Source organism: Pinus tabuliformis, chromosome 7, assembly GCF_031772625.1.
Source record: "Pinus tabuliformis cultivar Carrire ecotype Pingquan chromosome 7, CPIR1, whole genome shotgun sequence".
Classification (NCBI taxonomy): Eukaryota; Viridiplantae; Streptophyta; class Pinopsida; order Pinales; family Pinaceae; genus Pinus; species Pinus tabuliformis.
The window spans coordinates 417,908,314-417,934,759 of NC_142293.1; the positions used below are offsets into that span (position 1 = coordinate 417,908,314).

Genomic DNA, 26,446 nt, shown 5'->3' on the forward strand with positions numbered 1-26,446 from the left:
ACTCAATCATCTAAAAATAGCTTAGACATGCATGGAATTCGAATTCCCTAGCTAGAGTGGAGGAAAAGACACATTGTAATGATCAATTGGATAATAGTTGAGTGTATAGGCTTGGTAGTTAAGCAAGTGAATCATTCCTTGGGAATTTTGCAGGAAAATAGGAGAAAATTCCTATCTTTTAGGAGTTAATTTCCTCTAGGATTGCATAAGGGAATAGGAGCAAATTGGGCATTGAATTGGCTAAGTGTTGGTCAGAGTAGGACAATCAGCATGAGAATAGGTTCACAATGTAGGCTTTGCTTCTCGATTGAAGCAAGACATTGTAATAGTTTCTCATTCTCATTCTCATCTGATTAATGAGAAGCAGCGGAAGGGTTTTTTCCAAGTTGGATTCCCTTTTAAATCATTATGTTTTTTTGGTTTTTTAATGGTTGCATGCCATTACATGTGTTTCTAAATTGCTATTTCCATTCCACAGAATAGTAAATAAAATTTTTAATCCCTTGTTTTCAATTAAAATACATTAGTGGTAGAAAAATTCTATTAATTTCTACATGGTATCAAAGTAGAAATCATACTAGAAACCAGCCAATAGATCTTCGCCTTCAGAAATTATGATTTTAAAATTTAATGAAGTCTTCCATGCGAGAAAATATCTTACAACGAATTGATATTGGAGTATTCTCTTGAGGGAACCTCAAATTTCATAGCTTGGAAGGATGAGATGGAAGTAATGCTCGATGATAATGGTGTGTTGGAGTACACCAAAACTAACATTCCAAAGCCAACAATATCAGATGCATAGTAGTTATCCCACTGGAAGAAGGATACTGCAAAATTTAGGAGGATCATCCTAGAGGGTGTGACAGACCACATAGTCTCGAATTTACATGGCAAGGAGACTCCCTTTGCCATGTGGAAAATCCTCATTGAGCTATTCGAAAATGGTAGTGATTCAAGGAAATTGGAATTGAGGGATAAACTCAGAAACATCTGCATGTAGAAATGTGAAACCATTCCACATACCTCTCCATGTTCGCTCAGTGTTGAGATGAGCTTGGAGGAGTTAGAGAAAACATTCCTTCTTTAGAACTAGTGAGCCTAGCTCTCCTAGGCCTTCCAAAATAGAGACTTTGGTCCAATTTGGTGTAGGAAGAAATTCAGAGGAAGACTAGAGATGGAGTAACATCCAAATCTGGGGAGGAAGAGAATTTTTCCTTGGTTGGGAAGGGCAAGAAAGGAAAGGGAAAGAAGGCCGAAAGCAAGTCAGAGTCCAACCATAACAATGGCAAGAAGAAGGACCTAAGTAAGATAAAATGTTTTCACTACCATGAATTCAGGCATTATGCAACAAAGTGTTTGCAAAAAAAGTATAACAAGAAGCCTTCAAGAGGAGTAGGAGGTGAAACACTTACCTTACAATTCAAATCAGACTTCACCTTAATTGCATGCATGGGAAACACTATAATGGGGAGTATGTGGTATCTATATTAAGGTGCCTTGTTCGATATGATAGGATGCAAATAATTCTTCAGTAGATTAGAGGAGAAGGATCTCTAGATGCACATAAAACTTGGGGATGATGGAGGGTATGTTGGCTACGTGGGGCCTGACCCAGTTTCAGTTTGTTTGTGCATTAATTTCTTGTTTTAACGTTTCCATGTTAATAGTGACTTATATAATGTTTCTATGATGTCTTTTGCTTTTGCATTCATACCATTAATGATTTCTGGAATAGTTTACCTAGCATTTTTTAACCCTTTTTTGTTACATTTTAAAATGTAAAAGTAGTTCTAATGTTTTCAAACCTCTCATTTATCAACAATCTTGCTATTTATTAGTAAATTTTTGGGGTTGCAAAAATAATAAGATGTCCAGGGATTTATAAGAATGTATTGGCTTTCTATATTGCAAATTCTATGGAAGATTATTGAGAAGGACATTTGGGAAATAGAATGAATAATAAGAGCATAAATAACTATATATATATATATAGTAATAGTGGTACGATGCACATCATTGCTCTTTTTATTTCTTGGATTTCTAATTCTGTTTTCTGTCTCGACCAGAGATGGTTGTGCTAAAACCTTGACAACCCTGCTAACAATATGCACCCAGCTATATAACGATTATTTGACTATATAAGCAGAGATATACAGTGTGGAATATCTGAATAGGAAGCATTGTATATCTGTATCTGCACCACACTGGCATATATATTGCTTTTATGGCATTACACAACCACAATGGTTGAGTCTACCTGTCCCAAACTCATATTGCTTGTATGGCATTACACAACCACAATCGTTGAGTCTACTTGTGCCAAACTCATGATCACCTGTCAAAGACTTTTAGTGTCTGCTTAGAAATAAGCAACCTGCCCTCAGACCAGCTGTCAGCCTAGAAATTAGATCCTGAGCAACCTGCCCTAGACCAGCGTTCAGTTTACAAATAAGCAACCTGCCCTCAGACCAGCGATAATATTATGGCAAGTTCCATGAGCTAAGATGGCTCAATGGCATCCAGTAACAACAAGAAGATGTTGTTTATTCATATCATACATAATGGGTGCAGAGTATAATCGATGGTTGTCACTAAAAACCTCTATTTACCAAAGCTTATGCAATTTATGCATGCGAGTTTCTACAAATTTGAAATTTTCATAGAACCTGCAACTTTACCAGACATTGCGTTACCAATGTCAAGATTATTGTATTAGGGATTACAGAGCACTATTGCTTCATCAAACAATCAATCCCCTTGCAATGGCTTTATTGGTCTCCAAATGAGTAGTCTCATAAACAGGAAGCTCTTTTTGGTACACGCTCATGTTCATGTCAATTTCTGCCAAATTCTCCAACTCAAACAGGTTAGAACTTGAACAACTGACATTGTCATCGTCTTCCTCCTCTTCGTCTTGTTTGTCAATACCCTTAATTACCACAGCTTCCATAATGCTTTTTGCTTTCTGTTACTTAGTAATTATGTCCTTTGCTGCTACTGCATGCCAGTGCTCCTCAAGAATATGAAATTGTAATTCTTTGCTGAGTAGTGAAAGCTTGTAGGCATCTGTAGATGGATATGTATGTAGATTATTAACAGGATTCGGCTTATGGAGATACTTGTCCCCAGAGGGGTTAGAGTCCTCATCCAAAGTTCCACTTGTTGGATAGAAAGTCACAAATCTTTGACTCATCCCACTACTATTCTTCGATCCTCTGGATGTTTTACTCAAACATGGCCTAGATTGTACTGAAGAAGAAGATGAGTCAACAGAGGTGGGTTTTTTCTCAGAAGAATCATATGAATTGGAGTCACTTACAGACGAAGATAATGAAAACTTCGGCTTCTTGGTACTGCCAGCCATAAATAGCGAACTGAGAAAATTTGCGAGCTTCCTGCCTGGAGAAGTTGGCTTCTTGGGCTTCTTGGAATCCTTTCGAGCTTGAGAGTTTGATTTTAAATTAGCCTGATAATCTATAGGGATGAAAGGCTTCTTTGTAGAACAAAAATCCCCATCTCTAACAGATGATTTTCCATGTAAAGCTCGAGTGCATTTTCCACCAACAGCCCATTTCCTTGCTCTATCTTCAAAACCCACATGATGTAAATTTCTTTCTATTTTAGCAATAGCAATAGATGAAGTTTGTCTGCAGAGATATTCTGCATCTAAAGAGAAATATGGGCAGCTGGAGGTGGAATCACTTGTATAATCATCAGAACACAATGCTGCAGATAACATATTAGACTGATAGGACGGATAAATTTCTTTGTGCTTGCAATATGTAGCCTCAACTTTGTTTTTTCAGCATCAAAAACACCCATCTTGCCAGATCTTTGACGCATAAATTTTTCCCTATTTAGCCATGAACCCTCGTCCCATTGGCTTTCCATTTCGACAACACGTTTATAACTGGAATTCTTCAAGACTGTATAATTCTCGGCTCCATATTTCTCGTATCTTGCCGATTGCTACTCTTTTTGTGGGCCATTTTTCCTCCCTCAACTTTGTGCGCCATAATTCCTCCCTCGTCTTCAGTTGAGTTACAAATTGCATCAAGCAGGGCAGATGAGAAACACTGATTTCTGGGATGATGGTGGCGATGGCGATGCTGATGCTGATGCTACCCATTATGCAAGTTATGATCCATTCGTTGCCCATGAGGCTTATGCCCATGCCGCTGAATTTCTTCTCGTCAGGGCTTTCGCCGGCGGTAATGCGCTGCGCCAGGAAGGAATTCCGGATATGTGTCTCGTCTTGCCCTGAACCGTGATGCCAAACGACTTGAAATGCGAGATATAACAATTATCGATGTTCAAATTTTGAATTCGGGCATGGCGGGTTCACCAGTTCAAATTTCGAATTTGAATTTGAATTGTTCGGTTAACATGGAGTAACATGCATGCTCAGGTCGTCACATCTCATATGCGCGTCCAGACGCATTGCATAGCATGGTATGGTTTTATGTATTGTACATGGCTGTTATCCATGGTATGGTTTCACTGGAAAGCACTTGTCTAGAAATATTTAAGTGTGTCAGCGTGCTTGTACTACTGTCTATGCCCATGGAATGCACCATGGCAAGAGCTTGTCGAGAAATATTCAGGTGTGTCAGCGTGCTTGTACTACCATCTATGCCCACGGAATGCACCATGGCAAGAGCTTGTCGAGAAATATTTAGGTGTGTCAGCGTGCTTGTACTACCACCTATACCCACGGAATGACCGTGATGTAAAGGGGCATTAATGGATCAATAGATTTGGAAATAGCTCTTGCCATTTTTCTATGTCAATGGTACTTTTCATAAAGTCATTTCTACGTTAGTGTGACTTTTCATTGCTCAAAAGCTTCACGCAAACTTTCTCAGTCGCCAAAAGTCGCGGGCGTACCAACCAAACATGTCATCTTTGATATTCTGCACATGTCATCTTTGATATTCTGCTTGCGGGTTGGCGCATCAATCAAACATATGACATCCTGCCTATTAAATGGATGTGTTACATTCAACCGAACTCGTTGATTTTGGTGGCTGACCCTGCCAAAAACGCAATCGAGATAATAATTCCTCAAAGACTTCCCCGTTGATTTCGGTGGCTGACCGTGCCGAAAACGCAATCGAGATAAAAATTCCTCAAAGCTGCACGCGAACTTTCTCAGTCGCCAAAAGTCGAGGGCGTACCAACCAAACATATCATCTTTGATATTCCGCTGCGGGTTGGCGCATCAATCAAACATGTGACATCCTCCCTATTAAATGGATATGTTACATTCAACTTAACTCGTTGGTTTTGGTGGCTGACCGTGCCAAAAACGCAATCGAGATAATAATTCCTCAAAGACTTCCCCGTTGATTTCGGTGGCTGACCGTGCCGAAAACGCAATCGAGATAATAATTCCTCAAAGACTTCCAGGAATTCTTCTTTCTTGGGTTGTTGCAGTAGCACGTAACACTGCCAACGACTAAAGTGACCAAGCTGCTGTTTACAGCCCGAATTTCCATATGAAGCAATGTTCCGTGAAGGTTAATTACGGGATAAAAGACGGACTCCACGAAATCTTCTGGCTTGAATTGTATGGAAAGTACTTTGGTGGAAAGGGTCAGTATTACTTTGGTTGATATTCTCACCGAGTCACCACCCTCACCGCTATCACATAAAAATTACTTATAGTTATTAAGTTTGAATTTGATAAACATAATTTTTGATGGGTAAAAATTTTCATTTCTACACCATATACATCTTAAACATTTAGATATATATACTGGACTTTGCTCATTTTCGAATATAAATAATTTCAAATTATTTTGATCGATATAAACAGTTTTAAAACTGCAATTAAAAGAAAAACCAAACCACATTGGTTCATGATATTCTACAAGTTTCTTGATCCAAGCAGCAGAGGAAGCCGGATGAGAATGAAGCTATATAATCTTCCGTGTCTAATACTGTTTATTATCAATTATTTTGGCCGATTACCTGCACGCACTTGCAGCGCTAACGCTCTATACTCGGCAGATGGAGTGGCGCTTTTAGAAATGAAGTCATCTTTTGCAGTTCCTCCTAATGTTCTTCCAAGTTGGAGAAACGACAGCTCTTCTGATATGAACCCGTGTAGCTGGGAAGGTGTCCACTGCAGCAGTTATGGAAGGCGGGTCACATCAATTTCCCTGCCATACAAAGGGTTGTCTGGCCGTCTTTCCAGTGCAATAGGCAAGATTGCTGCCCTGGAGAAGCTCGACCTTTCGGGCAATAGGTTATCCGGCACGGTTCCTAGCCAGATAGCCAACTGCACAGAGCTTCGAGAACTCAATCTCGCCAACAATTTCTTCACGGGCTTCATCCCTCCGGATATCGTGAACTGTAGCCTTCTTACAGTTCTGAATATCAGTACCAACAATATATCAGGTATTATTCCGCCTGCACTGGGTAATCTAATAAGCCTGACTACACTGTCGGTGGATACAAATAATCTCAACGGTATCATTCCTTCGTCTATTGGAAAGCTTGCCAATGTTGATACAATCACCGCATACTCCAACTATTTTAGTGGCTCTCTACTGCCCGAAATCGGAAATTGCAGTCGGCTGCGAATTCTATATTTCGACACTGCGGGATTGCAAGGAAAGATTCCACGGGAAATTGGGAATCTGAAAAACATTTTAGAGATGACGCTGTACCAAAACCATTTGACCGGTACCATCCCTTCGTCCATCGCCAATTGCAGCCGTCTCGAAGCTGTTGCAGTTTATAAGAACTCCTTATAAGGTACGATACCTTGGCAGATATCCCTGATGGAAAATTTGAGATATTTATGGGTTTATGAAAATCATCTTACAGGCTCTATCCCTGGAGGGTTTTTCACTAGACTGCTGAAGTTGGAGGCATTTGATGCATCCACCAATAATCTGAGTGGGGTTATACCATATGAAATGGGCAATCTGAAGAATTTGAGAGTGTTGCACTTAGATTTCAATAACATGTCAGGGTCGATCCCCTCATCCTTTGCCAATCTTACAAACCTGCAGGAGCTAGATCTATCTTCCAATAATTTTGATGGCACTTTGCCTGAAGGACTCGGCCTTCTTCCCAATCTGATAAGGCTCTATCTCAGTGAAAACATGTTCAAAGGTTCGCTGCCTGCAAGACTTGGAAGCTTCGGGAACCTGGAGAAGCTTAATTCATATTCCAGTGGATTGAGCGGATCGATTCCCTCTGGGCTATGCAACGGTACCTCTTTGATCCGTCTTGCCATCTTCGATAATCGATTAGAGGGGAACATCACCAACCTTCTACAAGACTGCGTCTCACTTCAACGCATCCGGCTGCAGAACAACCTCTTCACGGGTTTCTTACCAGGTAATATCTCTAAGCTTTCTGCACTGGATTACCTTGAAATTTCTTCAAACAACATCCATCGAAGTATACCTTCTTCACTGGGACAGATGCAGAATCTTACCAATCTCCTCCTTGTGTAAGATTTTTGAGATACACAGATCAAGATCTGCAAAACAATAAACAAGCTTGCAAGAGAAGGAAGGAAGCGAGCAAGAGTTGAGAAAAGAATGAAATTGATTCTACAATATTAGTTTTAGAATAAATACATAAAAGCAACTAAGTTAAGCTTAGTTGTACATGCAATAACTAAAGCTAACTAAAGCTAAGTGTGCTTTATCTTATGTTAATGTGTACATGTGCCACATGCAAGGAATAAGTTAACTGGAGCTAATCTAGGTGCATGTACACCAACACAGCTAATCTAAGTGCATGTACACCAACAACTGGAGCTAATCTAGGTGCATGTACACCAACAACTGGAGCTAATCTAGGTGCATATACACCAACACCCCCCCTTAAACATAACTTAGGTGAGTGTGATGCAAAATGAATGAGTCCCAGCAACACGGCCATTTTAGGTACCCATATACAATGCATAAAAAGGAGGAAAGAGGGAAAACCCAGTGGGAAGAAAACCCCCCTCAAAATATAATGCAAAAGTAGAGAAAAGAAACCACTTCCCGTTCGACGGAGTACTGCAACATTGTATCGTCTGCGCGGCTTCATGAGGCATCCCATGATTTCGCTGGCGATGGACTAACGTCTGTTCGAATATCCTTGACTTTACTCTGGAGTTCTTGAATGTAGGAAATTGCGTCCCCTAATAATGAAGCTTTGTCCATCTTTGAGATGTTTGGCACCACTGCTTGCAATGCATAAAATCGTTGGTTAAGCTTCTCACGTCTTTGGCGTTCTGCTTCCACGTGATTGAGGGGCTCTTCTCTTCCATTGGCTGGTTTCCTTCCCCTTTTCCTTGGTCTACGCTCTTCAACCACCACGGGCCTACGCTCCGAGGCTTCCACATCCGAGTGTTCCTCAGATTCCATAATGGACGGTCGAGTAGTTACTGCATTAAGCGAAGGGCCGGCAACACCAAGTGGCGAAATTCTGCTAGGTTTTATCAGATCACGCGTATTATAAATCTCCCCAGCCTCACCATTACTGATATGGCTCCAGTTCGGTGATTGCAACCCATTCTGATTGACAGTTGAATAAGGTATCCTCTGTTCGTTTGTTACATAGGAAGCAGAATGGGCGTAAGGTGGACGGAAAACGGGCTGATAATGATGATCTCTGTCTTCCACTTTGGTGACAACAGCTTCGGTAGATTTGCTAAGTTCTTGGCCAAATATTTTCCAATCATGGGAAGGCTTTAGAGGTGGAGCAGCCTTGGCATTCACCCTCATTGGATTTGGGGGGAAGGGTACAACTAGAGAACCCTTCACTGCTTGTTGACCTCGATTTCCATCATAGGAATCTGATTGAGGAACAAAATCAGAAAATGCATACAGACGAGATTGATCATTTACCTTGCCATATGCAATCTTCAAATTGGTTTGCATGTCATAAATGCTCACGGAATCTGGGGTAAATTCCACTTTCCTTCCACTGCCTGTGTGTGTCATCTGATACATTGAGAGAAGATTCACAGAAAGCCTTGGAATATGCAAGACATTTTCAAAACTTCCATCTTCGAATTGCACTCTTCCTTGTCCAGTTGCTACAACTGCAGAATTATCCCCCATGAGAATGGGAGGACCTGAGTATGCATGTAGAGAAGAAAAGGATTCCTTTGAAGAAGCCATATGATGTGAAGCTCCTGAATCGATGATCCATTCTTGTGGTGCAGAATGAAGAGCAATCAAAGCATGCCCGTTACCTCTTGGATCTGGTGCTTTTTCTCTAGACTTCTTCTTAGCATTCTCAGGAATGTGGTCTCCAAGATTGTGTTGTTGGAGTGTCTGCGCCATAAGATCTATAGTCTTCTTCATGCATGCAGATTCAGGATGAAAACCACGGTGGCAATAATTGCACATTGATTGCCCTTTCGTTCCTTTCCTTTCCTTTGAGCTAGATGATCCATCAGGGGGTTTGGGATGTCCTCCCTTTCTTGGATCAGGATCCTTCTTCCCTTTTCCTTTCTGATGGTCTTTGGAATTTGCCTTTCCTTTTGCATGCACAGTTTGTGCATGCGCTTTGGAATTTTTAAGTGTGCCCATTTTGATGAGCTTATCTTGCTCATGCATCAAAGACTGAATAAAAGAATCCAGTGAGGGCATCTTCCAATCTGCACCAGTTGCAGATCTGACTGTGTGGAATGTAGAGACGAATACTGCATACTCTAGACCAAGTTTTGATAAAATGGAAAGAATCAACTGATTTTCTTGCTTGGATTTGTCGATCCCGCATCCTTTCAGCTGAACCAACAAGGCTTTATACCTTGTGAAAAAATCTTGAATGTTCTCAAATTTTCTCGGATCTAATGAGTTTAACTCATTTTCGAGAATGTGACCTTGCATTTCATCCTGTTTTCCAAACAATCCTTCCAATTTTTTCCATACTTCATTTGGAGTTGAACATGATTGAACATGAAATAGCAGTTCCGGAGAAATAGATAAACATAGGATGCCGAAGGCCTCGTCCATGTGATTGAAATATCTTGTTTTCTCCATTGCTGATGTTGGTTCAACTTCCATTTCCATGGTTATTCGAAATAAGCCTCTACTTCTGAGATGAAGTTGAATCTTTGGCTTCCATTCGAAATAATTATATGGAGTGAGAATTATCGATTGTGAAAACTCCAATTTAGACTCCATTCTTTATTGTTGCTTCAATCTTCTGAACCTGCAAATAAAATTGCTTGTGCACTGATTACAAATCCCTGTTCTCCGATACCATGTAAGATTTTTGAGATACACAGATCTAGATCTGCAAAACAATAAACAAACTTGCAAGAGAAGGAAGGAAGCGAGCAAGAATTGAGAAAAGAATGAAATTGATTCTACAATATTAGTTTTAGAATAAATACATAAAAGCAACTAAGTTAAGCTTAGTTGTACATGCAATAACTAAAGCTAACTAAAGCTAAGTGTGCTTTATCTTATGTTAATGTGTACATGTGCCACATGCAAGCAATAAGTTAACTGGAGCTAATCTAGGTGCATGTACACCAACACAACTAGTCTAAGTGCATGTACACCAACAACTGGAGCTAATCTAGGTGCATGTACACCAACACCTTGCCGAAAATAATCTCGTTGGTGCCATTCCTCCTGAAATAGGAGAGTTGGGAAAACTAGGAAAGCTCGTTCTGAGCCGCAATATTCTCACTGGAACGATTCCTCCAGAAATAGGTAATTTAACTAATTTGCAGGTTTTAGATCTCAGCGGAAATTCGTTGGAAGGTAGCATACCCGCAGCTTTGGGCCATCTTGTCATGCTGTCGACATTAAATTTAAGTGTAAACACATTAACAGGAAGGATCCCCACTTCCTTGGGAGATTGCAGGGGTTTGAGCGAACTGTACCTGGCCAGAAACAGATTCAGCATGACCATTCCTTTGGAGTTGGGAAAGCTTGCAGCCAGTCTCAGATATGGGTTGGATCTAAGCTGGAACAATCTATCCGGATCTCTTCCTCCTCAGATAGGAAACTTGAGGTTACTTGAATCCTTGGACCTCTCCCATAACCACCTGTCTGGTCAGATTCCTCAATCTCTCACAGATATGATCAGCCTGGATCATTTCAACTTCTCTTTCAACCTATTCACAGGGGCCATTCCTTCATTAAGGGCATTTTTAAAAGGCCCAGAGAATGCATTTGAGGGTAATCCAGGACTTTGTGGACCACCAACAAGGAACAATTTTTTCGATTCAGAAGTTGCAGGTAAAACGAAAGAATTAAGCTCAGCTGAAGTGGCAGGGATTACCGTTGCCTGTATTTGGACCATAACTATTCTCATGCTTGCGCTGCTATACATTTTAAAAGCGTGTAAGAGACACAACGAGGAGGATGCTACGGAGGGTATTTCTTTGGGAGATGGAGAAGGTATAATCAAATATAGAGATATACTGGAAGCTACAGACAACTTCAGTGATGATTACGTCATCGGGTCTGGCACATCTGGCATGGTCTACAAGGTGATGATTCCAGGACAAGACAAAATCCTTGCTGCCAAATTCTTAAAATTAGCAAATCATCGTCACCACAATATTCAATATCGCAGTGTGAGGTGCGAGATTGAAACTTTGAAGAACACCCGTCACAGAAACATCTTGCGCCATCGGGACCTGATAACTCATGCACACGATGAGATGAATTATTCAATAGTTCTTCTGTGCGACTACATGGTTAATGGATCGCTGTGGGAATTTCTGGGCGGGGCATCGAAACCCAATCACATGCTGGACTGGAGGACCCGGTGTAACATTGTCTTGGGCGTGGCAGAGGGACTCAAATATTTACATCACCACTGCGAACCTCCAATTATCCACTGCGACATAAAGTCTGCCAACATATTGCTGGACCATGACTATGTAGCACACATTGCAGACTTTGGACTTGCAAAGCTAGTGAAGAATTCATCAATAGATTCTGAATCAACTTCTCTTTTAGGGGGCACTCATGGCTACATTGCTCCCGGTACCAAATCTCTACTCGTTTTGTCTTTATTGTTGTTATCAAATGTAGTTGTAACTTGTAGAGATCAGCATATTCTATGTCATCCTAATACATTAATTAATATCATGCGCAGAATGTGCGTATGGAGTGAAGGCATCGACGAAGCAAGACGTATATAGCTTCAGAGTGGTGTTATTAGAGATGGTAAGTGGAAAACCTCCTGTGGTAGAAGAGGACGATCAGGAATTTGTACATCTAACTGCATGGGCTGCGAAGAAGGCGAGGGAAGGGAGAATGGACAAAATAGTTGATGAGGATTTGAGAAGTAGCAGTGACTATAATAACCATAAGGATGAAATAAGGAAGATGATGGAGATTGCCACATTTTGCACTCGATCTGCACCGAACCTCAGGCCATCCATGAACGTGGTCCTTGGCATGTTTAATCGTCCACACTCTGACTCATTATTATCTCTCCCGTCAGAAAACAGGGTGTCAGATTTAAAATAGTCACGTTTAGTAATGACCGATTTCTCGCGTCAGAAAGTCGGTGTTAGATTTAAAATAGTCACATTCACAGTAGTAAATGACAGTATCACGTAACCTTCTATTATACGCCAAAACTTTTGTTTGAATGGAATTGTCATCTCGCTCGACAAAACACATTTGTAAATTTTGTTTTTTGTTCATATCTAAGTGAATATCCTATCATGTCGTTCATGTTGCTTCATTGAAGACGATAACTAGGGCTTGATAGTTATGCAGCTCTACATCATTATTATTATGTGGTTATTAACACGACCCAAGGCTTTTGTTCCAACACATTTGTAAATTTTGTTTTTTTGGGGTCATTTCCATTGAATATCCTATAATATCATTCAAATGCGACTCTTTTCATTAAGAAACAAAAGGAGTTACATTGATGGTTAGACAAAAATATTTCAATGTCGTAAATAACTCAGAGGAAGCAAGCTACAGAGAGCAACAATAGTTGCAAACAATTGAGACAAGATCAAAAAACAACAAGACCTTCTGAAAACAAAAAACAACAAGACATCTTTAAGTTGAAATAAACCACTGAAACCAAGTATATGCACAGGGCTGATTGAAATATTTGAAAACGAAAAACGATGGAACTAGTCGGCACAAGAGCCTTAGCAGAGAACAAGCCAAAAAGAGACCGACGACTGCCAAAACAATAGGGAAGAGGCCCCCTTGGAAAGCTAGAGCCTGAATCAATTAAAGCCCCAACAAAGACCGCCGACAAAAAGGAAGAATCAAACCTCTCCTAGCACAATAGATCTTCCATCCTTTCAGAGGGAGTCGATCATCTGAGAGAAGGAAATGTTGTTCAAATAGGACACCAAGGATCTGATTTGTTGCTTCGAGTGGTGAAGAGAAGGGGTGCCAAAAGCCGCGAGACCTTGAGCCAACTCGATGACTGATTTAGAGTTCCCAACAACAACAAGCTCCTCAATTAACAACCAAGAGGCACTCCTAAGCACACCCCAAAGAGCCAATAGCTTTGTCTTGTTGTTAGAACCTCCCGAATCGAGCACAATCACTGCTCTGCACCCACATGGCACATCAGAAAATGCTCCATCAAAGAAACCAACTGGCAAGAAGGCCTTGATAACCTTATAATGACAAGGTCTCCTTTGAGGATTTGGCCTCCAAGGCCCAATTTCCTGAAAGTATGTCACTATCTTTTAACGAACTGACCTCACCGTAGGCAGAACATTATCAAAGATGTAGGCATTCCTACATTGCCAAATACCTGAATATATATAGAAGGGAAGCGCCCTAAACACATGTTGACCCCCAAACCACTGCAAGAGACACAACTCAATAGACGATCTCTCCACATCTGCTTGAAGATTGAGACACATGAAAACCTCTTTCGAAATTACATCTGCTTGAAGATTGAGACACATGAAAACCTCTTTCGAAATTGAAATAACAAAAGAGAAATTTAGAAATAGATGTTTAGTTTCTTCATTCACCCTCCGACATAATGGGCATATTCATGGCCCCTAAAACCCTCTTTTAGATAGATTCTCCGATGTGAGAATCCTATTGTGGGTAGCCTACTAGAAAAAAGATTTGAGCTTCAAGGGAACATCCCAACACCACACTCTTGATAGCCATAAAAATATGTTGGGGGGCATATGACCCATGGAAATATGTGCATAAGTTTCTTTAACTAAGATATTCCCATTAGGCCCGCTCATAGCCTAGGCTAAAGAATCTTCTCGGTTAGTGAACACAATGCCTACGAGATAGAATCTTTGTCTGAAGCTCTCTCATTCGGCTTCAAAAGCTACTAGCATCCCAAGATCACTCGCTTGAAACCAACATGGAGGGCCAAGCATGTGATTATTAGGGCCAAGCATGTGATAATTCGATCTCCCAAGGTGAAACAGGAAAGTATGGTCTGAAATATTTAGAGAATCGATGATAAGCATCAAGAGAATGTGGTCACCCTCCAATCCTTTAATGACATCGAGCCCAATAACAATTTTGTGCCCTGTGCTGATCTCTCACCTCAGATTCCCACAAAGCCACTATTTAGCCTTCGTTAAACATCTCCAGATATGCGAAGTCACCCACATTTATAGAGCTCCAACACTAATCCAATCCTCTAGAGACTGGTGATTAAGATATTTAGCATTCACCACCTGTTGCCATAGTCGAACACCTCTGAACGCACGCCGCATGGATTTAACGAGTAGTACTGTCATGCGGAAAGAGTCAATTTTGTGGACAAAACTGACCTCCCTAGAAAACAAGGCGTTTCTAGTGACAAAGAAAACAATCAAGCACTATCTTTCCCTAAATATGCATTAAAATAAAAGCAACCAGGTGTTTAAGGCTTACCTTTAGTCCAACGCTTGTTTGTAGCAGCCAAGCCTCTTCGATCCAGATGAGCTCCTTCTCCTTGAATCCTGCATTCACTAACAAGCAAACGATTACATAGCACCTGAATAACTCATATAATAAAACATATTCATCATAAAGACCAAGGAGTTTATGAAACAAATTATATATAACAACTTGTTGAGAAAAATGAACTTAATTGTATTAATTGGAAACAAAAGAAACCATTACAACCAGTGCCTTGGTGTCGTGCAGGTCCCTCCCAGGGTCCAGCAAGAGTTTTCCTTTACTTTGATCAGCTCACCCACTTCCAAATGAAGCTAAGAAAGGATTGGAATCTCTCCTCTCAAGCTCTAAAAGGGAGTCCTAATTTCAGCAGCATCTACCCTTAGGAATGTTCAGCTTTCAACCTCCCCTCCCTCTGGCCCAATGCCTGTATTTATAATGCTTTGGAGGAAGTTAATCAGGTCCACCATCAATGGGATAAGCCCCTCTTTCAAAGGGATAGCTCCCCTCCTCATGGGATAAGTTCCTCTTTCATTGGGATGCATGAACCATCTGGAGGCGCTTAATCCACGTCAAACCATCTTCTAGAATGCTCTAGAATCGACCACAAGTAAGTTTTTTGAAGTAAAACTTGCGCCTTTTGACCTTTACAGGAGTACGCACCCACCCCTTTACAGACAGAGCGTACAAGTACGTAGGTATTATGTACTTGAGGTGCGTACACGCAGGTAAGAGTAAGAGAAACTGTGTAACCAGAGTTATATTGACTTTTAAAGGCTTTCTCTCTTTTTTGGAGTTTGACATGAGGAGTAGAGGTATAAGACTTGCCAAGGAGGACAGTATGACTATTGATGGAGCCATACTGACTACAAATAGTCATGGTGACACATTTTAGTGTAACAGATTGCCCCCTAAAGTGTGAAGCCTGTAGTAGATTAGGGTTTCATATCATCTAGGAAGGGTGAAGCACTTTATCATTTCAAGGATTATCTTGTGGAGAGCCTAGTTGGAACCTGCAAATATTCAACACAAAATACATATGAGATCATATCATTGCTGAGGTAGGCATTCCCATACTCAGATCAAAAACTTTAACTAACAAACTAACTACTGCTCTGATACGGGAATGATTTCGCAGTACATCATAATCATAGACTCATGTAGACACAGTATGGACGCAACCATCTGTTTATAATTAGTCTACTATATAATGAATACAAAACTCCTTGCAGCCTGGATGGCGGAAACTAGATCCAGGGTATTCATTTCTACTTCCCGAAATAGTACGATTCTATCCATGCGAATAAATGAGTTGATGTCGAACATGGTAGAAACCACTTGATTACCAGTCAATGATGTAAACTGTTAACAAGTGTGAGAGAGACCACCAGTGATGTCAATGGTTCTCAAAGTACCCAGTACAATCCATGAGATGCGAGTAGATGTGTTGATGTCGAACATGTCACGGAATCCTTTGATCGAAAGTCAATGATGTAAACTGTCGTCAAAGGCGAGAAACCTGCCATTGATGCATGCAGATTTCAAGGTACTGATGATTCCTAGATCATCTTTCTAGATAATGTGTTGATGTCGATAGAAAGCGATCCGTCGTAGGCAAGCCCACAACACGAAATCATAGATAAAGTTGAAGAAATGTAGCTGTAAGGACTGACTCAAGGATGGTCAAGATGGATGACAGATATTTTGCAGATGAATGGTTTATTTGCAGTGACCTCTTGAACACATAACGACACAACAGATGGCTTGGTGACAATTGACCCAAAGTTAATACCCAGAAACCGGCTGAAGACTTTCAATGTGGTTTGATCAACTATTAGGCAAAGGATTTCCCAACCCAGGTGAATGAAAAGTGTCGTGTTCAAGAGTGGTGATAAGGTTTTTCTGAGACAAAGGATAACAAATAGGCTCATTTTTCTCTCTTTTCCCCCACCATTTCTGGCAAGTACCTCTTTATTTTTTACAAGCTTGAGGAGGATAACATTTGTTTGATTATAAGCTCATCCTTCGGATGAGTCCAACTTAGTTTAGATTCAAACCCTAAGAAGGAGTGGTCCGTTCCTATTTGTAATCGAACAGGTCCTTTACTGTGAAATTTTAACGAGTCCAGTATAGGAGAAACTCGGCGTTTTTCAATTTTAGAGAGTCTGAAAAACTTAAGAAGACTCCAGGGTTGACCTTTTTCGTAAATTTATGTCTCCCAAGCCCGAAAAAGTCTAAAATAATACTTGAGAGAACCGCTTGATCTTTACGACCAAGGATTACTTTCATGATTAGTGTCTCTGATCTGAAAAGTAAAAAGCAATCAAGGTCACGTCGTTTTATTTCCAATATCGAATTTGAAACGACAAAAATCCGACAATATTTTCATGTTTTTACGGTCAGAAAAGGGCTGTAAGAGGACCGTCTTTTAATTCCGTTTTAACGAGTGTAAAAGAAACGCTCGGCAATCTTTTCATGTTTTAGGAGTCAGAAAAGGGCTTAAAGATGACTCTGATGTTTTTGTTTGTAAAAAATGACAATTTTCCCTGAAAATCCTTTATCCTGCACAAAAACCAACACATTACTCATACCTGTTGAAGATAGATAAAAATACTTTGAAAAATACCTTTTCATGGTGAAAAATAAACAAATTTACCATTTATTTACCCAAAAAACCTATAAAAAGGGCTTTTACCAATTCATTTTTACCATTTTACTGTTGAGGAGAGAAAAAGGGCTTTTGGCAAGAAACTTCCCGTGGACATTGCGGAGAATCCGACCATCGAAACCGAACGCCATCTCTTCCAGGTAATTTTCAACATCCTCTTCTTCAATTTCATCTGTTTAGAATTCTTTTTTAGGCCCTAGATTTCATTTTTTGGAGGCTTTGGGGTTTCAAATACCGCCTCTTGGGGTATGCAGGTGCCACACTAGGGACCCGTGTACCCCGACATTTTTTTAGTTGGAAAAATGTCGGGCGTATGCACCTTGCCTTAAGGGAACCTACGTACCCACGCTCTGTTCCTAAAGGCGGGGTGCGTACTCCGTGCAACAAGTTTTTAAACCCCAAATTCTCCAAAATGGACCAAAAACTTTTGATTTTATGGAATCTAATGGATGTTTTTTGGCATGTAGATTGTTTACCATGCTTGATTGGCGCGAGAGAGAGCACGAAGATGTTGATTTGGCCGCCATTAATCATCAACCGTCAATTGATGCTTTGAAGGCATGCGGCCTTTATAAATACTGGGCCATACCTGGCATGAGGGCCCAAGTGAGATTTCTAGAGTGGCTGGTAGAAAGATGGAACGTTCAGGACCAGTGTTTTTATATTGGAGGGCACCAGCTTGAGATGGAGCCCGTAGATATCTACTTTCTCACTGGTTTTCCCAAGAGACGCGAACACTTGACTCTGTTCGGGACTAGGCCGGGTGGCCAGTCCATCGCTAGTCTCCGACTAGAGTGGTGTAACACTCAGACTCAGGAGAAGGGGATAGAGATCAAAACTATATCCCGTCCTGAACTTATGGTGATTGCCTTTACAGTTACCAGACTTTGCGGGGCTGCCGCTTTACACATTGCCACTGGATCCCAGATGCAGATGGCGATTGATTGCTATCGAGGTACCATTTTCAACTGGTGTGATGTTGTGTTGGTCAATATAAAAGGCCAACTAACTAGAGCCAAAAACAGACAGCTAAAGACTTTTGGTTATGGGCCTTTAGTTGTGAGTTTTGGCTTAGAGAGGGTTTCGATGCTGATCCCACAGCAGCTCACTGTTGGTGTTGGGCTTCCTCGAGAGCCCAAATTGATGCGATGGGTTGCGGTTATGGCCCGTCATCCTGATGAGGGAACGGAGGTTGTCCGATTTACTCCGGAGTACTTTCACTGGTTAGAAGACCAGGTCTTTTCTATACAGGATTTTCCTTATGCCAGAGTTGATTTTCGTGGAGATCTGGACATGGTTCTTGCACCGGGAGAACAATGGGATGACAGAGGTAACTTCATTTTCCACAAGTTTTTAAACTATCTATTTTTTTGTTTGTTTTTATATCGTCTCAAAACTAATAGTAATAATTTTCAAAATGCAGATGTAGGCCCACGACGTCGAGCCAATCTCCAGCCTTACAAAAGGAGACTACCAGTTGCAGCGGCACCGGCCCCACAGGACGAGGCCACAGAGACTTTAGCTGAGTTGGAAAGTGACCTAGAGCGTCTTACAACAGATATACCAGAGACTACCCTAGATGATATTCCAATCAGGCTTCAGCGCTATGTAGTCGGGGTCCCAGGACCTTTTAGGAGGTTCTTGTGTAGGGTGGCCCGTGCAGTGGTGTCATATAGAGATCATCACCAGTGATTGGATGGTCGTTTTTGTAGACAGATGTGACATTTTGGCTTTTTGTACTTATCATTTTTGCTGATCATAAGGTGTTTTTCAACCTATGATCGAAGACGATGTATTTTTTGACACACTCCTATATATATACATATCATTATTACCGGCTTATCTTGTAAATCATGTTATGGAATGGTTTTAAATTTACATGTATGATTATTGCAAATGTCTATTTAACATTCGAGAAAAAATTGCATCTGCTAATGTATTTAAAGACCTTGGAATATGTTTATATTCAATGTAATCAAACTCACGTTCCAAGAGACGCACTCTCAAAAATAACCTTAATAACACTGGATTTCTAATGGAATATACTCTATTAAGTTGTAATACAACGAGTTCAGAATCTAACCTCACTATCAAACTCCGAATCCCAAATGAAATAGATTCAGACAATAACTCAATCACTGCACTGTATTCGGCAATGTTGTTTGTTGTTTGACCGAGGCTCACCCCATGCATAGAAACTAACTCGTCAGAGGGCGAATAGATAACCCAAGCTGCGGAAGAGATATTCTGTGTACTACGACAAGCACCATCAGCGAAACCAATGTATGTTTAGAGAGGCATCGACATCTGCATCATCAAGAGTAAAACCAAGATAAACCAGAATAACGACGAAAACACACTTTCTAAGCTAAGCACACTGTCTAAACTAACAAACACACCAACTAGAAAGAAAAACTAACCTAACTAAAAATCTCCATACCCACTCTTTTAAGCATAATACCTCTTTAGGTAAAGTCCATTTTTGGGTTTACCCAAAGAGTCCCCGTCAAAGTCTACCAGCTCATAGGCCCCTTTTGCTAGCTTTCGCTTGACAATATAGGGCCCATGCCACATAGGAACGAATTTTCCAGCACCTAATTTATCATTAGCTTGATCATATAATAACACTAGGTCTCCTTCCGAAAAATTTCGAGGGGTCACATTTCGATCATACTGAGCTTTCATACGTTTTGCGTGAGTCTCGATCGCCAATGTAGCATCACGTCGATTCTCATCTAATTGAGCTAAGTATAATAAGCGCTTCTCCTCTTCGGAAGTAGCTGGAAGTAACTCGATGGCCATTTGCAGTGACGGGATTTCGCATTCAATGAGTAGCACAACTTCCAAACCATAAACTAGTTGGAAAGGAGTGAACCCTGTTGATGTTTTCACTGAGGTTCGGTACGCCCAAAGCGCTGAAAATAACATGTTGTGCCAATTCGACCGATGAATACCAATGATTCGTCGGATCATGATAACTAAAACTTTGTTGATGGACTCAACCAGACCATTCGCTTGTGGATAATAAGGAGTTGAACTATCGTGACGCAAACCAAGCTGGCCTGTAAGTTCTGTCATCATAACGTTTCAAAAATGGCGCCCATGGTCAGTGATTATCGCTTGTGGGACACCAAACCTAGCAATTATATGATTGAACACGAAAATTGCAGCTGTCTTGCCGTCTGCCTCGAATGTAGGCATCGCCTCGGCCCACTTAGTAAAATAATCTACCGCAAGGATGATATACGCATGCCCCTCGGCCGAGTGAGGGTTACATGTAAGAAAATCGATACCCCATTTGGCAAAAGGACCAACGACAATTATAGGGTGGAGAGGAGTAGGTGGAGCGCGCATCTTTCAATCAAACACTTGATAGTTGTGGCATTTTCGGACCGCAGTAATACAATCTTTAAACAAGGACGGCCAGAAGTAGCCAGCACGCAATATCTTTTGGGCTGTGGCATACCCAAACATATGACCGCCACATGCTCCAGAGTGACAGTCATTTAGAACCCTTTTAGCCTCTTCGTGAGTTAAGCAACGTCGAAAAATAGAGTCCGCCCCACGGCGATAAAGAGTATCTCCAATAATTTTGTATTGTTGGGACTGGAATCGAATTTTCCGACGTTCCGACTTTGAAGCTTCGGGTCGAAAGGATTGGGTCTGGAGATAGACGATGATATCCCCATACCACGGATCTAAAGTGCTGATTAGAAACAAAGATTCGTCCGCAATGGGCTCCTCTGCCACAGTTTCCGTGTCAGCACGCGGGAAGTCACACATTAACTCTGCAAAAACTAAAGATTTCTTAGACTTAGATTTCTCAAACTCCAAGTCGAACTCCTGCAGGATAACAATCCATTTAGAGTACTTGCCCCCTAGCAATTTTTTGGTCAAAATGTAGATCATAGGGTTGCAATCCGAAATGACTGTAGTTTTACGGAGTAAAATGTAGTGACGAAAATGTTGGACAACTTGAACGGCTGCCAATGCCAATTTCTCCACATGTGAGTATTTTAGCTCAGTTGGATTTAGCGTCCGACTAAGGTAATATATCACATGTTCCATTCTGAATTCATCTTCCTGAACTAATACCATCCCAATGGTGGAATGAGCGGCGGCGAGGTACAAAAAGTAATCCTAGTTGTAGTTGGGAGGATGCAACAACGATGCATGGGTCAACGCGTGTTTGAGTGCATCAAAAGATTTCTGAGCTATCTCATCCCAAGAGCATTGAGCGTTCTGTTTCAACAACCGTGTAAAACCCTTTGTAACCTCGGTGTAGTTAGGAATGAATCGTCGTAAAAAGTTTGCTTTCCCCTACAAACTTTGGAGTTGGCGAAGACTCGAAGGAGGAGGAAATTTGATGATACTTCTACCTTCGAGGGATCGACGCGAATGCCGGCTTTCGAAACTACAAATCCTAGCAATCGTCCCACTTCTATACAGAAGACACATTTGTGTGGGTTCAACCGAATACGATAATGCCTACACCTCATAAAGATTGCTCGTAAATGGACAAGGTGATCAGCTCGATGTAACGAATGAGTAGGCAAATCATCGAGATACGATTGCACAATGTGTTTGATGTCATGAAACGCATAAGACATCGCCCTTTGAAAAGTTGCTCTGGCGTTCTTAAGCCCAAAAGGTAATTTGCAATAAGCAAATGTCCCCCATGGACAAATGAAAGCCGTTTTCGGTTGATCGGCAGGTAGAATATTGATTTGATTGTATCCGGAAAAACTGTCCACAAAGGAAAATATTTCGCTGTCGGCACAATCATCAATGATTTGATCGATATAGGGTGTTGGGTAGTTGTCCTTTGGACAAGCTCGATTAATGTCCCTATAATCGATGCATATTCTTATTGTTCCCTGTTTTTTGTTAACTGGAACAATATTCGATACCCAATCCGTTAACGGGATCGGATAAATGAAACCTGCTTTCAACAGTTTTTCAACTTCTGCTTTAATTGCAGCAGCTTTTCGTGGGTGAATCTGACGCAAACGTTGCCGGACGGGTTTAGCATCCGAGTAAGTCTTGATCTCATGAAAAACAATCGCGGGATCAATTCCTGGAATTTCCTCATAGGACTAGGCAAACACGTCATGGAATTCTTGAAATAGGGCCTTGTATGTCTCAATTTCGTCATCTGTACACGAGGCACCTATATGAATGTTTTCAACAATTCCGGGCTTAACTGAAATGTCAATGGGAATAGTTCGAGAGATGTTCCCTAAATTCAGCTCTGAATCAGGATGTTTCATGGGATTCTGAGCTTCCTTGACATATTCAGCTGTAAAAATTGATGAGAAATCATTTTCAAAATGATCATCCTCAGGTAAAAACGAAGATCTATGATGGAGATCGTCCCATGGTAAATCATCTATACACAGGACTTCACGCAGTTGCTCGTCAGATGAAACAACTTCGGGAAACGCTATTAACTCCGAGGTTGATGTGAAAAGTGATTCCTCACGGACCACATTCATTTGGTCGATTTCGGTTGAACACGGGTCGGTAAAATACTGCACGGCTTCATAGGCAATTTCATATGGACTCAACGGCATAGAATTACCAAATGAGTCTATTTCAGATTTAGAAGGAACGATCCAAGGATCGTCATAAAAAATAGTGTCTGATGTAATCATATGAATAGTTGCAAATGAAGATGATGCGTTGAGTAGAGGAAAAGGAAAAGTTCCCAGTAAACCAGCATCTTTAACTAATCCTACTCCAACATCCTTATATGGGATAGTCGTTTTACCGACATGCTGAATACTCTCTGAAGAGGATGGGTCGGATGAAAAGTAAGCCAGCTGGTCTATTGTTACAATCTTTCCATTATGTGGGAACTTTATTACTCGGAAGACCGATGAAACGACCACTGTCATAGTGTAAGTCCAACTTCGACCCAAGAGAAGGTTGTAGTCTAGAGGGGCATCAACCACCTCCACATCTAGACTAACGGTTTTTCCTTCAACCCCTATAGGAAAATCCTGTAAAATGCCAAAAGGATGAAACCCACGGCCATCAAAGGCCTTAAGAATTGTCGAGGATTGAATTAGTGAAGGAGAACCAAGTGATCTCCAACACTGTATCGACATAATACACGTTGAAGCTCCCTCATCAATTACAATCCGATGAATAGGCCTGTTTTTGACTATCACTGGGATCTGGAAAACCATTTGATGAGACAAACGCGGTGTACTATTTTATAGATCAAAGATTATTAGGTTCGGGTCCTGAACATCGACAGCTTCTATAGCCGACAAAAGTAATTTGCGTTGTGCTGGACACGATTGTAGCACTTCCAAAGCCGACATTGCTGAGGGTGAAACAGCTAAGTCCTCAACAATGTTATAATTCTGGGCCACTCTCGCATGTGGATTGAAAGCAGACCTTCGAAGTACACCCTTGGCGGGCGGCTTGATTACTAAGTCTGGATTAGGTTTCTCGATCTGTAGTGGATCGGAACCGGGAGCTGAGGTTGATGGATTAGAATGAGAAGATTCTGCTTCTTTGCCATCAACAGGACTTTTACTACCATAATCTTGCGATCGAGTCACAATCCTTACATGGGACATCATCAAAATGGGTTCTTCATTGGCACTCGAGGAAGAACCTATCATTTTGCTATCTTTTGGAAATGGATCCTTCAAGACAGCAGGAATTTGGGAACCTTTGACGATTTTCGCAACCTCTGCTCGATGAGGGCAGTCTCTTGTAAAATGTTCCTCTTCACAAATGAGACATGGATAACGAGGCTTGTGCTTTTCATCATTAGATTCCACCTTTTTAGTTTTCTCCTTTGGAGTTTTGTCTGCTTTATTCTTCTTCTTCCCTTTCTTCTTCCCACCGGATTTTGATTTAGCCGTAGATGACTCTACAGCGTGAATATCGGCGGAAACCTCAGCAGAAGAATCTCCTGTCGGGGAGTCTGGTAAGGTTATAATAGGAGAAGAATTATTTGAGGATTTCTTCTTGCTTTTAGTGTTCACCGTACCAATCATGCCATCAGCAGCATGAGACCCTGACGGAGCAGCAGCGATTTGATTTGACTTAGGAAGATCTGGGATCTTTTCGTGTAACGTACCTGACTGAGTATAAACTAAGTCAAGGTACTGTGCTTGAGCAATCACTTGCTCCTCAGTAACTACTCCGGCCTTAGCTACGTCTTCAGTAATCTTCGGTAACAATGATTTAACAAACCATTCAGCTAAGATCTAGTCCAGGATAAAAACTTTCACTAACCGCCTTCGACGTCTCCATTCATGAATATGCTCGGAAATATAAGTGGACGTCGATTGCTTTAATGAAGTTATTAACTCCGTGCCATTATCATATCTAACCGGCAACTGAAAATGAGTTAAAAACGAGGTAGCTAACTGGCTAAAATTATAAAAAGAGGCCCGTGGTAACTCAATATACCACTTGGCCACAAGACCAATGAGAGTGCGCTGGAAAAGACGTAAGCGGATCGAATCATCCGAGATGGAATTAGAGGCACACCAGAGGTGGTAAGTCATCACATGATTCGACGGGTCCTCTCCAGACTTACCCTCGAACTTGGGAATGTCACTGGGCAACTTATTCGGCATTGGCGGCCAAAACGGAAGATAATTAATTGGATCATTCGTTAGGCGCGACAAGTTTGGTAAATCCAAAGTTGCGATAAACGGTAGCTGCCGATTAGGATCCCTAAAACTCTGGGTCACTATACCAGCCCCAGGAGGAGGATATCCAGGATAACTAGGAATAGGAATCGCATTCGGGATATTGTATCCTCCTGGAAAACTAGGATTAACCGGACCGTATTGGGGTTGTTGTGGTTGTTGATAAGTATACCCAGGATACGGTTGATACTGGTAAACTGGTTGCTGGACAGCAGGACCGAATTGGTACTGTCCCTGGTACGGTTGATAAGTGAATTGTGGTTGACTTGTGACAACCGTACTTAAACCAGGTTGTCCTACAGGCATCTGAACTGTAGTTTGAATCGTGGACCCAGACGATGGTAAAGATGTCTGAGGAGTAGATACAGGAACAGTGGAAACCGGAGCTGTCGATACTCCAGAAGTAAGTGGGGTAGATGGAACAGATGTTGCGGCAGTTGCAGCAGTCGTTTGAGATGGAGTACGAGGCGAAATAGGCCCAGACTGAGAAACTACCGAAGGTATAGAAGTTTGAATATTAGACTGGACTGGTTGCTGGGGTGAACTAGAAACTAAGGGTTGTCCAGTTTGAGATGACAACTGTACATTTGGCTGCAACACCTGTTGAACTTGCGATGGATCCCACACTATGTTGATTTCGGGGTACTGACCCATAACAGGTTGAGGATATTGAGATCCATAACCGGGTTGAGGGTAGGATTGATAATTGAAAGGTACATTTCCCTGAACATAAGATTGACCTTGGGGTGGTTGGAAACCTTGGTTCAAGTACTGACCTTGGGGCAAATACCCTTGACGCATGTACTGATACTAGGGTTGACCTTGAGGTATAAATTGATACTGGGGTTGACCTTGGGGTACATATTGAGTCTGGGGTTGACCTTGAGGAATGTAATGTACCGTAGGCACGTACTGTCCTTGAGGTTGCCCCCTAGATGCAAATTGTGTACCTTGAGGTTGCCCCCCAGGCGTTAATTGAGGCTGCCCCCCAGGCGGTAACTGGCCACCTTGAGGTTGAGAATTGGGAATAGAACCTGACATCATAAGAATGTCTTCTACGCTCAACGGCTTTGCACCATTGCTTCCAGTGAATAACCTTTGTTCAATGGGTTGAGGAGATGCTCCCGAAAAAGTACCAGAAAGTGACTGATACCCAGCGGGAACAGAAGGACCGCCGTACAAAAAAGATTTAGGCGATTGAGTAAACATGGACGACTGACCTGACATATTTATGGGAGTATAAATACCCCTAGGTGGATAAG

At 41.4% G+C, this 26,446-nt stretch overlaps 1 protein-coding gene and 1 pseudogene across 1 annotated transcript; one reads left to right on the forward strand and one right to left on the reverse strand.

Moving 5' to 3' along the window:
- Positions 1 to 2,743: 2,743 nt before the first annotated feature.
- LOC149247720 (protein BIG GRAIN 1-like B) lies at positions 2,744 to 3,742 on the reverse strand (annotated as a pseudogene).
- Positions 3,743 to 10,882: 7,140 nt separating this feature from the next.
- On the forward strand, positions 10,883 to 12,464 carry LOC149247721 (receptor-like serine/threonine-protein kinase At1g78530). The gene is made up of 2 exons (XM_089445161.1): positions 10,883 to 11,975; positions 12,088 to 12,464. The coding sequence occupies exons 1-2, from the start codon at positions 10,883 to 10,885 to the stop codon at positions 12,462 to 12,464; spliced, it is 1,470 nt and encodes a 489-aa protein (XP_089301287.1).
- The last annotated feature ends 13,982 nt before the right edge of the window (positions 12,465 to 26,446 follow it).

Excerpts from the sequence above, each read along its gene's own strand:
- LOC149247721 (XM_089445161.1), top strand. The coding sequence starts at position 10,883 with ATGACCATTCCTTTGGAGTTGGGAAAGCTTGCAGCCAGTCTCAGATAT. Across the intron at positions 11,976-12,087 it reads TCATGGCTACATTGCTCCCG|AATGTGCGTATGGAGTGAAG; the intron begins GTACCAAATCTC and ends TATCATGCGCAG.